This window comes from Rhinolophus sinicus, linkage group LG06 (assembly GCF_036562045.2).
Source record: "Rhinolophus sinicus isolate RSC01 linkage group LG06, ASM3656204v1, whole genome shotgun sequence".
NCBI classification, from domain to species: Eukaryota; Metazoa; Chordata; class Mammalia; order Chiroptera; family Rhinolophidae; genus Rhinolophus; species Rhinolophus sinicus.
This window is the reverse complement of record NC_133756.1, coordinates 22,063,179-22,078,044: the sequence shown is the minus strand read 5'-3', so window position 1 is coordinate 22,078,044 and position 14,866 is coordinate 22,063,179. Positions and strand designations below refer to the sequence as shown.

At 36.1% G+C, this 14,866-nt stretch overlaps 1 protein-coding gene and 1 pseudogene across 10 annotated transcripts in view; one reads left to right on the top strand and one right to left on the bottom strand.

Moving 5' to 3' along the window:
- TUT4 (terminal uridylyl transferase 4) overlaps positions 1-14,866 on the top strand; it is a 106,946-nt gene that overhangs the window by 20,954 nt on the left and 71,126 nt on the right. For all 10 annotated transcript variants that reach the window (XM_019742855.2, XM_074334721.1, XM_019742854.2 and 7 more), the window contains exon 2: positions 9,632-10,514. In XM_019742855.2, the coding sequence (XP_019598414.2) occupies positions 9,725-10,514 (790 nt within the window). In that variant the 5' untranslated portion in view covers positions 9,632-9,724. The remainder of the gene's footprint in view (positions 1-9,631; positions 10,515-14,866) is intronic.
- On the bottom strand, positions 567-1,471 carry LOC109453214 (calponin-3; annotated as a pseudogene).

The following is a 14,866-nucleotide window of genomic DNA, read 5'->3' as shown; positions in this document are numbered from 1 at the left end:
GTAGATGTAGCATAAGGAATATAGTCAATAATATTATAATACCTATGTATGGTGTCACTTGGGTACTAGATTTATCAGAGTGGTAGATGGGACGGGAGTTGGACAGTGAAAAAGGTGAAGGGATTAAATACAAATTGGTAGTTACAAAATAGTCACGGGGATGTAATGTAAAGCATAGACAATATAGTCAATACTGTAGTAATTAATAACTATGTATGGTGCCAGGTGGGTACTAGACTAGTTAGGTGGATCATTTCTTAACTCAATATAAATGTCTAACCACTGTGCTGTACACCTGAAATTAAGATGAAGGGGAATAAGAAGTTCAAATTTCCAGGTATAGAACAAGTAATTCTTGGGGATGTAATATACAGCATAGGAAATATAGTCAGTAATATTGTGATAGTGTAGTATGGTGTCAGGTAGTTCCTAGTCTTATCATGGTGATCACTTCTTTGGGTATATAAATGTTGAATAACTATGGTGTACACCTGAAACTAATATTGTATGTTAGCTGTATTCAAATAAGAGTATTTAAGAAAAATACTGAGCTTTTCTCTATGTATCTAATAAACAGTGCCTTGGTCACCATATTGCTAATCTCTGGGGTGGTCATCTTGGTACTCGCTGTGATATTCATCTAGGTATTCTGCCTGATAATCGCTACCATAGAATTCCAACCCATTTGTTCCTTTTCCTTTGCTTCCATTGTGAATGACAGGTTCTGTTGGAGCAGCACAGAATTTGGGATCATATGCTTGCCGCCCGAGCCCATACACTCGTTTCTTTCTGGGAAGCGACTGTTGATATCCATTTGTAGAGACATTGTTGAGGCTGGCTCCTTTGTTAGTGCCCATCTGCAGACTAAGCGTGGTGTGGTCAAAGTTTTGTCAGTTTGCATTTTGGGATCATGAAGATGTCTCTTGGTCCCATAGGCAGTCATTCCTGCCTGGCTGGTGGTGCATTTGGTGGTTTTCATCTGTAAACCATTTACACTTTGGCCAGCTTCTAATTTTCTGTCATCAAAACATCTTGTTTTTCTGCGTACTTTACTCTGATGTCATTGGTTGTATGGAAGCCTTTTGTTTTAGCCAGACCTGCTAGAGCCACCAGTGTAGTCTGAACCTGTGTCATGTTTCCATTCTCAGAAAGATTATTTGCTTCAAATATGTCATGTGGCTTCATCATAAGCCTGAATAGCTTTGATAATGTTGTCAATATTCGCCAACTGAGGACAGTTTAATGAGGACTTGTTGACCTTCTTTACTGTGCCTGGCTGTGGCTTGTTTATGACTTCATAGAGGAGTATGCTGTCTTTTAAGCCCAGCTGAAAATTGGTGCCAGTGCTCATGCCTGTCATTTCTTTTAGCCCGTTGCAAAGATCTTCTGCCTGATGATTATACTTGGAAGCAGTGTTGTTCTTGGCCTACACAGAGAGCCCATAGGAAGGGACCTTATTGAAGAGGGTCATGGTGGTGAGTGGCTGAAGAAGCTGTGCCCAGCTAGGGGGTTCTTGCACTTGGTTTCCTGGCTCCTGGCCCCGAGGACTGGCTGCAGTGCCAGACGCTCACAGCTTGTTTCCCTGGACGGTGGAGGGGCGCGGGCGGTACCTTGGATACCCGGGCAGACTGGGTCCTGCTGAGCCTCCGTTCCATCCTGGAGTCCCACACGCCTGTTAATCTTATTGTGGATCCTTGCTGTATGAGAAGTTGTTTCTTTTGCTGCTTTCAAAATTTTCTCTTTGTCTTTGGTTTTCAACAATTTAACGGTAATGTATCTTGGTATGGATTTCTTTGAGTTTACTCTGCTTGGAGTTCATTGAGCTTCTTGGATTGTATACTTTTGTCTTTCATCAGATTTGGGAAGTTTTCGCATATTATTCATATACCTTTTGTGTCCCCTTTTCTTCTTTCTGAGATTCCTGTTATGCTTATGTTAATATACTTGATAGAGAAGAAAACATACAAATAGGAACTCGGGAAACAATACAGAGAGAGCAGAAAAAAATTTCAGAAAAATTTAGTTTTCTCAGAAATAAGAGATTATAATGATGAGACAAGATCAGAGTGCTACAAAAAAGAATAATCTTAGGTATATAAAAAAGAGAGAGAGTTCTAAAAATGAAAACATGATAGGTTCGCCATGCCCCTCCCCACCAAATGTAAAAGGGTTGGAAGATAAAGTTGAGGAAGTTACCCAAGAAGGAAAAGAACAAAAACATGGAAAATGGAAAGAAAAGGTTTGATAATTGGAGGATGAATGTAGGAGGCCTAAAGTCCAATTAATAAAAGCTATAGAAAAAGAACAGAGAAGATGGAAGAGATTACAGAAGACATAATATAAGAAAAAAATTCCTAGAAGTGAAGGACTTGAGTTAGAAATTAAAAGAGCCAACTGAGTGCCCAGCAAAATGAATGGGTATCTGCACTAAGGCTTATCACTTGGAAATGATAGAACACTGAGGCAAAGAAAATATCCTACAAGTTTCCATAAAGAAAAACACAGTTCAGTAAAAAACATGGAGAATAAGAATGGTGTAATTTTCTCAGTAGTAATGCTAGAAACTAGAAATCCTTGAAACGATACCTGTAAAATTATGAGTGAATGGTTTCTAATCTAGAATTTTAAACCTAACAAAATGTGAAAATAGAATAAAGACATTTCAGACATGCAAAGTCTTATGAAGTTTATCTCCTATTGAGGCTTAAGGGGGCCCAATAAATAGCATTCTCTTTCCCTTCCTGAATTCTGATTCTCTTTCCCTTCCTGAATTCTGAACAAATTGGGAGAGATAAAGGGAGCATATGGTGAGCAGAATGTCATTTTTATTATGGATACGGTTCACTTTGGAGAATGGGGCTTATATTTTCAAGTTGTTTGTTAATACTCAATGCCAGAATTAGGCAGACTTACCCACTCAGGCAGAGGTAGAGCAAACAACTACAGGCCCTGTGTGGAACTTATATACCTGTTAGTATTAAAGTATGAATGAGAGAATAGAATTTTGTTTCCTGGGAACAGCTGGGTGCAAAGAGGAAGGAAAGGGGAAGATGATAAATTTTGCCCAGATCATTTTTCCAAACCCCATTTCCTTAGGAAAGGAATGAATGACAGTGGTGGAAAGAAGTCAGGAATGATATAATGGATGTTCCTCTACATAGAAAGAAATGGCAGAAGTGGGGCATAATTATTTTCAATGCCTATCATGTTCCCTTTCTTAGGAAGCTACTGGAAGATGTGCTTCACCAGAAAAAGGGAGTAAATCATGGAAGAGGAAAATAGAAGAGTCAGCATGAGAGAGTGGATGGAGTTAGTAGGATGATAATGAAAGGAAGTCTTAGGGTGACAACAATGATGAAAGCGTAGTTGTGGTCACAGAGTGCCAGACAAGGAGTGTTCACGGAGAAAACAACAGAAACAAATAGATTACTTGCTGTATTTGAACATATTGAGACAAGATTTACTGTCCTGTTAATGGATTATTGATAGGTATATTAAAAAACTTAAGAAAAATGATTAATTTCAGGTAAAACTGAAAAATATCCCAAAAGGTGTGTTTATAATATATATTCAAAAGGCTAGGCTACTGTGACAAAGAGATCCAGTAATAATACAGTGGCTTACAAAACAGTTTTATCTCTCTTTCATGTGATAGTTGCTAGGTGAGTGGTCACCAGATCCAGATGAGCGTGAGTAATTTGTTCTCTGTGGTCGTTTAGGGGCCCAAGTCCCATTGATGATATCCAGACAAAAGGCAAGCAGTATGCACTTTACCTGGGCTTGTTAGAAATGTAGAATGTCAGTCTGCACTGCAAAACCTATGGAATTGGTATCTGCATTTAGGAACTAGTTGATTCCTATGCACAAAAGTTTGAGACTCACTAGTCTGGATTAGAACATAATTGTTGGCTATATGATTGAAGATGAATGAGAATTTTATCCATTGAGAAGGGGAGAGAGCATGGAGGAGGTAAGAATTTGATCTTAAGGACATACCTAATTTCAATGAAGATTGGGAAATGTAGTCTAGCCATGTGGCCAGGACAAAGGAGAAAATAAATTTTGATGGACATCTAGGAAACTCTAGTATAGTATTGGACTCCGCCATCAATAATATTGGCATGTCATATTAAAATCATCCTGGGGAGACAGAGGTGGGATGGGAGTGTGTGTGTGTGTGTGTGTGTGTGTGTGTGTGTGTAATTCTTTCTCTAGGGCAAGGGTTTGAGACAGTAAAATCCTTATCTTCCATAGTAGGAAATCAGTAGAGAATATCTAAAGCTAACACAAAATTAGTATCAGCTTAAGCATGTAATCTAGAAATATGAAGATAAGTCTCAGAAGAAACAGCTAAGAGAGTTGAAAGTAGTTGCTTCTGAGAAGAGATTGGTAGTCAGTGAGAGAATACTGTTTGCCTTATAGTACTTTTGACTTTTTGAACTATATAATTATATTTGTTTTATAAAAAGCAAATTGGAAGAAAATCCCTGAGGTCCAAATAGGAAGTAAACACATGAAAAGTATTAAGTGTTAAGTGTTATGAGAAAAGTAAGAGCAAAGTTCATAGAATGAGACATTACTTTTCTGAGCCCAGCCTGGGTGGCAGGTTGGTAGTGGATGGATTAGGGAAGCTTTCTTGGAAGAGAGACATTTTCTAATTATAATATAGACTGTAAGTTATGATGTAATAAACATCTTTTGGATTTATTATATTTTTTAAAAGTGTGAACAAATAAAAATAAAGCTAATTTTGTTCCATTTAAAAAGTTATTAATGCCTACTTTGTGTTAGACACTATAATTGGCACTGAAGATATAATGGTAAGTAAAATCAGCAGTGGATTCTTACCTCTTGGAATTTATAATCTAGTGGGGCCACTGACATGAATCAAATTCTTCATTGTGTGTAAAGTTATGGAGCGTGTGGTTTCCCTTCACTTGTTTCAGAACCACTCCTTAGAGCAGTGATTCTTCAAACGTAGTCCTCAGTCTGGCTACCTGGGCATCACCTGGGTGGGAACTTGTTAGAAATGCAAATTCTCAGGCCCTCATCTCAGACCTACTGAATAAAACTCTGGGAATGGGACCCTCTAGGTGATTCTAATGAATGCTAAAATTTGAGAACCATTGCCTTAAAGATAATATTTTAAGCTTGGTTTATTACTGCTAGTAGTATTTCAATGTTAAAAATAACCAACTGCATATGCCAGGTTATATAATCGTTAAGCATTTAATGACTTCTAAGTGTTTAATAATGTATTTAGAATTTATTAAGCACATACCATGTATAGTAATTCAGGCTCTGGAGTCCTAGTTTATATGGACTTCTTTTGCTTAGCAAGCTTTTTTCCTGTAGGAGAGCATTGTTTACAAATGCTGTGTCTTTTTTTTAATTGAGGTAATATTGACATATAATATATTTCAAGTATACAACATAATGAGTCAATATTTGTGCATATTGTGAAGTCATCACCACAGTAAGTCTAGTTAGCATCGTACAAACGCTGTTGTGTTTATGGAGCCTGAGAGGTCCCCGGTAATTTTCTATAACTTGTAAAATGATCAGAACCGTATAAATTAACATTACTGTTTTGAGATTTGCATAGAAGCGTAATATTTTAGTTGGAGTAGACTCTAAAGAGAGCCTGCTTCAGCCACTTATTTTATAGTTTAGAAATCTGTGACTCAAGAGAGGGTCAGAATCATCTTGTTTAGTCACTCAGTAGCTGGTGGGCCTCAGTGGTTGGAGGCCTTAGCTGATTATGTTTCTTCACCCTCCCCCCCTCCCTCCTTCCCTCCTTCCCTCCTTCCCTCCTTCCCTCCTTCCCTCCTTCCCTCCTTCCCTCCTTCCCTCCTTCCTTCCTTTCTTTGGAAGCTTCTAATAGCTTTCTGCAATTATGCCTTACAGTAGTTTCCCTGTCTGTCCCATGGAAGGGTTACTTCTCTATCAGTTATGGAACAGTTCTTTAAGGCAAATTTTCTTTTTTTTTAAAAATATTTTATTGGGGAAGGGGAACAGGACTTTATTGGTGAACAGTGTGTACTTCCAGGACTTTTTCCAAGTCAAGTTGTTGTCCTTTTAGTCTTAGTTGTAGAGGGTGCAGCTCAGCTCCAGGGCCAGTTGCCATTGCTAGTTGCTAGTTGCAGGGGGCGCAGCCCACCATCTCTTGCGGGAGTCAAACTGGCAGCCTTGTGGTTGAGAGGATGCGCTCCAACCAACTGAGCCATCCGGGAGCTCAGCGGCAGCTCAGCTCAAGGTGCCTTGTTCAATCTTAGTTGCAGGGGGCGGAGCTCACCATCCCTTGTGGTTGAGAGCCTACTGGCCCATGTGGGAATCGAACCGGCAACCTTCGGAGTTAGGAGCACAGAGCGCCAACTGCCTGAGCCACCGAGCCGACCCCCCAAACTTCCTTAAGTAGTGTATCCAAACAACTTTTTTAAGTCTGAGGACCCAGAACTTGTAGGCCAATCTGCCAATTGAATGATGAATAATTATAAAAAGGCGTCAAAAACTTCTCTTGAAACAATTGCAATATTTGCTAAATGCTTTAATTTGCAGCAGGAAAAGACTGATGTGAGCATCAGACCAAGAGTAGATATTCTTTTAATTGCTGGTGATTTTGAATGCCTACTAAGTCCCTTGCATTTTGATAGGCATTGTAAGAATTCAAAGGCCTGCCTGGTGGCTCAGGCTGTTGGAGCTCCATGCTCATAACTCCGAAGGCTGCCAGTTCGATTCCCACATGGGCCAGTGGGCTCTCAACCATAAGGTTGCCGGTTCAACTCCTTGAGTCCCACAAGGAATGGTGGGCTGCACCCCCTGCAACTAAGATTGAACACAACACCTTGCGCTGAGCGGCCGCTGAGCTCCCGGATGGCTCAGCTGGTTGGAGTGCGGGTTCTCAACCACAAGGAAAAGAAAAAAGAAAAAAAGAATTCAAGGAAGATAAAAGACATGATTAGAATTAGAAGTAGGAAATGGACTGATATATTAATGATTTATTTAAAAATGAAATCGAATACGTTTTTAAATGCTATTGTTTTCTATATTCAAACACTTTTAAAGAAATTCATTAAAAATTCTTTGTATTTTCTTGATAACAACTAGTTATTTAAGGTTAGAATCTCATTTGATACCCATTTATCACATTCTAAAAATATAACCAGGAACTGAAAAGTAGGTCTGACATTTTAATTTGGTTCAACTAATTTTGCTATGAGTGTGCACTGGAAAGCAGTGAATCTTATTTTCAAAGTCCTGCCTCTTCAGAGAAAATTTCATTTCTAGGAATTACAACCGTTTTTGGGAAATTTTTATACTGTTGATAACTTAAAAGTTAAAAGTGGCATTATTTTGCTATAAAATTGCCGCTTTTTTTTTTGAGGCAATCGGACATTTGCTACCCTATAAGAAAAGATGGGGTAGATTAGAAAATAAATGTAGTTTGTTTTTTCATAACACATTATTCCTATTAAAAATTTAAATGTACTTTTAGTTATATGAAACAATTACTCCCTTAAAATGAGACCTGGCAATTTTCTGAGTCTTGAACTCCTCACTAGCATATATGTATCTTAATTAAGTACACTGATTTTTAAAAATCTTTGTAGCTTTTATTTATATATACAAACTTGATTTACAGTTTTTTATTGAGTGTAAGAATGTGTCTACAAAGTTTTATAAACAGAATTTTGGATCAGCGTTGCTGTAAGTCTTTATTAATGGCCTTTGTCAGTTAAATAACATCTATAAAATTATTAAGGAGTCATTATTGTAGAATAGTATTAGAAAATTTAAAATATTTAGGTTACTGGATTAGGTAAACTAATCTTTTAGAAATAGAACCCATTTTTATTTTTTAAATTAGGAACCTGCTGCAGTTTCTTCAAAAAATTTAGAGATAGTCATATTATTTGACAACTGTCTGACAGTTATATAAAACACCTTATCAGAAATAATGAAAGAAGGCTGTACTAATTAAATAAATTCAAATATCTGAACACCTGGATATTTATTAGATAAAAGCGCTGGAATATTATTTTACTAGAAAATAATGTTAGTCAAAAAAGAAATTAATGGTGAAAATGTAGTTTGGTTTGGGCTTAAATTTTAGTAATCATAATTTCTTAAAATATTACTGAATTTAGAAAAAAGTACCTAATAAGTTGTGGTTTTTTAAAAAAAATAAAAGACAATATTAATCTGGACAGAGATCAAGACAGACTGTAGAAAACTGTATTACAAATAGGAATTATAAAAGCTAGGTCCAAGTTCTGTAAGATGTTTCAGTGTAACTAGGTAAGTATAATTGATTTTTTTAAAAAAAATATGCTTTGGCATAAACACAGACAGTTGGGAGTAAATGACTGGTAGTCTGAGCTTTTTATTTTAGGTAATGTTTTTGTGTTTATATTATGTATAATTATATGAGTAGAGGTGTTTGACTACCCAAATTTGTAATTTAATAAATTAACCAGGTAAAATCAAAGGTGCTACACGTGCAGTTTGTTTTTGCTGAGTAGGTTTTATTTATATTATCTTTGTTTAGAGGCATAGGTCTGAATTTAAGACATCCAGGGCAAAGTGAACAGCAAAAATTCCTGATTTCCATGTACTGTATTATATAAAGCATTTCTAACATTGAAATAATTTAACAAAATACAGTATTTTCATTTATTTATAATTTCTGCTCTCTGGTAAATACAAAATTGTTCCTATTATATTTTAGAACAAAATGAGTTCTGACTGATTTTAGTATTCTTACTATCATCTTTTTTTTTAACATTTTTTTTAGAGCAGTTTTAGTTTCACAGCAAAATTGAGCAGAAAGTACAGTGTCCCTATACTCCCTTTCCCCCAAACAGGCATAGCCTCTCCCACTATCAACATCTATGCACCAGAGTGAATGGTACCTTTGTTACAGTCATGAGCCTACACTGACATCACCCAAAGTTCATAGTTTACATTAGGTGTCACTCTTAGTGGTATACATGCTATGCATTTTGATAAATGTATGACATGTATCCATCATTATAATACCATAAAATTTTACTATCACTTTTTAACTCTGGATTCCTATTGGTTTTTAAATTTTTCTTACTTCAGAAGAATTTACTAAACTACTTTATACTTCAGAGATGGAGAGAGTCTTGACATTGTGTCTCCATGTTTAGAGTTAACTTTGAAGTAGGTTAGTGGTATAAATAGGTACTGTTTAGTAGGAAAGTCCTATGGTTAGGATTTTACCACTTAGGCTCTATAAACTGATTTCCTATGTTGCATATAGATTGGAATTGTTGTGTTTTCTTTGTTCCATTTCCTTTTTGTGTTAATTGTGGTACATCACAATTATTTCCCTTTTAGTTGAAATTCTTATTGAGTAATGGAAAACGTTTTACTTCTAAAATTCCCTTGTATTGCCATAATTACATTAGAACCTTCTTTATGAGCATTTGGCTATTTACTAAGTGGGTTTTAATTCTTTTTCAAAGTTTTCAGAGTTTAAACATTTTTTTTTATTATTTCTTTAGTTTTGAGAACACAGTTTGAAAGTTTTCTCATGTCTCACTAATATTTAAAAAATGGCTTTTGCATTTTAAATAACATTTTTTTTTTTTTTTTAATTCAATAGTTTGCTTGCCTAAACTGGATTTGAAGCAATTCAAACTACTGGAGATCTGCCAATTTACAGTAACACAATTGGAAAGAAGCAGGTTTTCAAATAATGGAAGAGTCTAAGACCTCTAAAAATGAAAATCATGAACCAAAGAAGAATGCTTGGGCTCTTTCTGAAGAAAGCAAAACAGTTAAAGTTATAACTAATCAAACTTTGAAAGCCAGAAATGAGAAATCCATAAAAGAAATTGGGACCAGCTCTCCAAATAGGAATAGTAATAAAAAAAATAAGCAAAATGATATTTGTATAGACAAAACAGAAGTTAAATCATGTAAGGTAAATGCTGCCAACGTTCCAGGTCCGAAAGATTTGGGGTTAGTCCTTCGAGATCCAAGTTACTGCAAAGCAAAAAAGTCACCTAATTCACCGGTGAGAGCAGAGAAAGTACCTGTTTCACAGGTAAAAGTAGAAAAGGCATCCAGTTTACAGGCAAAAGCAGAAAAATCACCAAAGTCACCTAATTCACCAGTGAAAACAGAAAAGGCACCCACTTCACCGGCAATGGTAGCAGAAAAGGTACTTGGTTCCCAGAAGAAATCAGAAAAAGCACCCAGTTCTCAGATGAGATCAGTAAAGGTTCTCAGTTCACCAGCAGAAGCAGAGAAGGTGCCCAGTTTACGGTTGAAAGAAAACATGAGACAGACGGAATTACAGCACATTGGAAAGAAAATTTCAAGTTCCTTTACTTCTCTGGACAAAGTGAATATTGATATTGTAGAGGGAGGAAAATCTGCTCTGGAAAATGCTCCAGGATCTCAGAAGCAACAAACATGTACAGATAATACTGGTGATTCTGATGATAGTACTTCAGGAGTTGAAGACACCTCGGATGATTTGAGTAAGTACAGATTAGATTATTGTGCAAGTCACGTTTTTGGAGGGATTTTCCTCTACTAATGTTCTTTAGATTGTCCCGATTGATTTTTAACTACTTTAATTATAAAAAGGACATTAATAACATGGCTTTTAAAGCTAAAAAAGAACCTTTACATTTATTATGGTAGGTAAAAAGCCTGAGCAAATATAAATTTAGTGGCTCCTATAGTCAGTATTTTATCTCCCTCCCTCCCTCCCTCCCTCCCTCCCTCCCTCCCTCCCTCCCTCCCTCCCTCTCTTTCATTTTTTAAATGGTCCTGCTAACATATTGCTCATTTATTCACCGAACATGTATGTATTGAGTTCCTATTATATGTCAAGCATGTGTTTACAATGGAAAAACAAAAAAACCCCCACAGCCCCAGACCTCAAGGAAGCTTCTAGTTAGATGGGGATGATACAGATCAAGTAGTGATTTAGTTCAGTGCCCAAAACTTGAGTTGAGAATGTAAATGATTTAATTGAGGGCTTTAGACTTTGGGTTGAGAAAACGCATGCATGATATCAATGTGAGACTACAAGTGTGTTTCAGATTCAGTGTGACTAAACAGGGAACTGAGGGGGAAAGTGGCAAAAGATTCAGCTGAAAAGTACACAAGAATTGGAGAATAAAAGGCCTTTTAGGACATTATAGACAGTTTGGACTTTATTATGAGTGTTTTGAGAAGCCATTGACAAGTTTTAAGCAAAGTTAGTGCTATGATCATATATATGTATGTATGTTTATATATTTGGCTACAGTGTAGCAAGTTCTTTGACAGGAACAAGACTGGAAGCAGTGTTTCTTCTGGGATTTTGATCTGAGCTTTAATTAATTATTTATAAATATTATCCATGTCTTTTGAGGACTTTAATTCTGATTTTATTTAAACTAATGATTTTCCCCCTCAGCAGTCTTTTTTCTTAATGTTTCTGTGACTAGAAGAATAAAGCCTTTCCTTGATGTGTAGACCAAAAAAAAAAAAAAGAAGCTATTTCTAAATCATTATTTATCATACTTTGAGAAACACTGGTAAAGAGTTCAGAAATAGCTTCTTTTTATTTATGGTGGTACCCAGATGATGATATATTGACCAACCATTCAAAAAAATTTAATAGAGGTATTTTTAGTTGTGTAAGAAAAATGACAACTTCATAATTTTATAGATAAGGCTTAGGAAAAGTCCAAAAAAAGTAATTTACAGCCAGTATCAAGTAAATAATAGTACCGGTAAAGTTTTGCTATGGCAGATCTAAACATGATAGTACATGAATGATTGAAGTTGGCAAATAACTGGTGCATAATAAGATCACTTACAAGGGTCTGATCATTTGAATTAGTGAAAAATCTGGTTTAAAGATTATATATTTTTAAAGGCAACAAAACAAATGAGGTGACAGAGAGATAGCGAAGAGTGTAGGCTCTGGAGTAAAATCACACAGGTTTTGAATCCTGTCTTCCCTACTTAGTAACTTTGTAATTTGCATAAATTGCTTATCTTTTAAAATATTTCTCAGTTTCCTCATTTTTAGAAAAGTAGACATGTTGCTGCCTGTGTTGTGAAGGTTAAGTCCAACAGAGAGTTTTATGTAGTGCCTGACATAATAGGCATACAGTGGTAATGAGTATCCTTTATTATTATTTCTCCAATTAAATGCAGTTCCGTTATTTGTTAACACGGAGAACAAACTGAACTACTTAAAGAAGTTAGTAGACCAAGAAGAGGTCCTTTTGGGAGACTTGGTTTAACAAATTAATAAGAATGATTTATAGTACTGCATAAAAATCATATTTCATAAATAAGTGCTTCTCATGTTTTAAAGAATTCTCTTTAATATGTATAATGTCTGCCTTGAAGTCATATTCATATATAATTGTTTACCACTTTTTTATCATAAAAAAACCAAATTAATTTTTGAATTATTTCTCATTAGATTGCTCCTTTGTAAATCAAATCAAACCAAACCTTTATATCTGGATTGTGACCTATTTGGACTTAATAGGCTGTATAGAAATTTGATTAATCTGAGGCCCACCTGAGATTAGTGGACTAATCTCTGTTAGGCCCATCTTTAGCCCCCACCTAGCATTTTTACCATTTTTCCAGTTTTTCTTTCGCCATTCGTTTATTCAGTAAATATTTTTTGGGGTGTCTGCTATGTGCCAGGTACTGATTCAGTCACTAGGAATATAGCAGTGAACCAAACAGCACTGCTCTTGAGTTAATATTCTATTGGGAGGAGACAGACACAACCATAGTAAATAACAAAAGTATACAATAAATTAGATAGTGATAGATCTTATGAGAAAAATAAAATAGGAAAGGTCATAGGGAATGGATGCTACTGTATCTGGTGGTGGTGTTTCAAATTTAAATTGTCACTGAGAAGGTGACAGAAAAGCCAATACTTGAAGGAAAGAGGTGAGAGTGAGCCTGGTGAATATCTGAGGAGAGAGTATTCTAGATCTGGCTTCTCAAACTTGAACGTGCATATGAATCCTCTGGGATTCATATTAAAATGCAGATTCTTGGGCTCTATTCCCAGAGGTTTTTGATTTAGAAAGCCTAGACTAGGGCCTGAGATACTAAATGTCTAACAAACTCCTAGTGAGGTTGATGTTGTTTGTCAGGATCATGCTTTTGAGCAGCATAACCTAGCTTATCTCCTTACTTTCACTTACACCATCCTTCATTGTGTTTTTAGTAGCAGCTGGAATGATCCCGTTAAAATTATTCAGATCATGTTACTATTGTTCAAAATGTTTCAGTGATTTCCCATACATCAGAGTAAAAGCTAGTGGTGTCCCTGTAGTGACTTAGAGGGCTCTACATCATCTGTGGCACTCCTCCACTTCTCTGCCCTTATTCATCTATTTCTTATCCTTTCTCTCTCTGCTCCAACTGCGTGTTTCTTTGCAGTTCCTCAGATGTGAACATAAATGTCCACCTGATGGCCTTCACATTTACCTTTTCCTCTGCCTGGAGCACTCTTCTCCCAGATGTCCATATGGCTAGCTAGCTCTCTTATCTCCTTTACCTTCTCAGTGAGGCTTTTGCCAGGCCACTTATCTAAACCATACAACCCTCGCCTCCATCTCTGACACTCCTTATTCCTTTTACCTGTTTAATTTTTCTCTGTAGTCCTTATTAACATATTTTTAACTTTTTGATTTACCTTTTTATGTAATGGTTTTGTTGAGGTATTTTTCACTGCCATAAAATTGATCTTTTAAAAATATACAATTTAGTGGCTTTTTAGTATATTCATAAAGTCATGTAGACATTGCCACTGTTTCATTCCTGAACATTTTTATTACCCCCCCAAGAGAAACTCCACATTCATTAGCAATTACTGATCATTACCCTCTGCTCCTATCCACCGCCAACCACTAATCTATATTCTCTCTATATAGATTTGCCTATTTTACGTAGACTTATACACTATGAGGCCTTTATGTATGGATTTTTTTATTTAGCATAATCTTTTCAAGGTTCATCCATGTTGTGGCATGTATCAATACATTACTCCTTTTTATTGCTGAATAATAGTCCATTGTATGGCTATATAACATTTTGTTTATCCTTTCATCAGTTGATAGATACTTGAATTGTTTCCATCTTTTGGCTATTATGAATAATGCTGCTGTGAACATTTGTTTAAAAGTTTTTGTGTGGATGTATGTTTTCATTTCTCCTTGATATATTTTCGTGTGGAATTGATGAGTTATATGGTAACGCTGTGTAACTTTTTTTGGTGGTGTAATACATACAAAATTTACCATTTTACCCATTTTAAAGGTGCAATTCAATGGCACTAAGTACATTTACAGTGTACTACAACCATTACCACTACGTAATTGCAGAATTTTTTCATCACTCCAAAAGGAAACCCTGTATCCCATTAAGAGTCATTTCCCATTCTCTCCCCCACCCAGCCTCAGACAACCACTAATAGGCTTTCTGTTTCTATGTATTTTCCTCTTCTAGATATTTTACAGAAATGGAATCATACACTATGTGTTTTTTTGTGTCTGGCTTCCTACATTAAACGTCACGTTTTCAAGATTCATTCATGTGGCTTATATCAGTACTTGCCTTTTTAAGGCTGATGCTATAGACTGAATTTTGTCCCCTCAAAATTCCTATATTGAAGCTGTAACTCCCAATGTGATTGTATCTGGAGCTAGCTTTTAGGAGGTAGTTAAGAATAAATGACATAAGGATGGGTCCTAATCCAATAGGATTGGAGGCCTTTTAAGAAAAGAAAGATCTTTCTTGGTGCGTGCACCGAGGAAAGGCCACGTGAAGACACAGTGAGAAGGCGGCTGTCTGC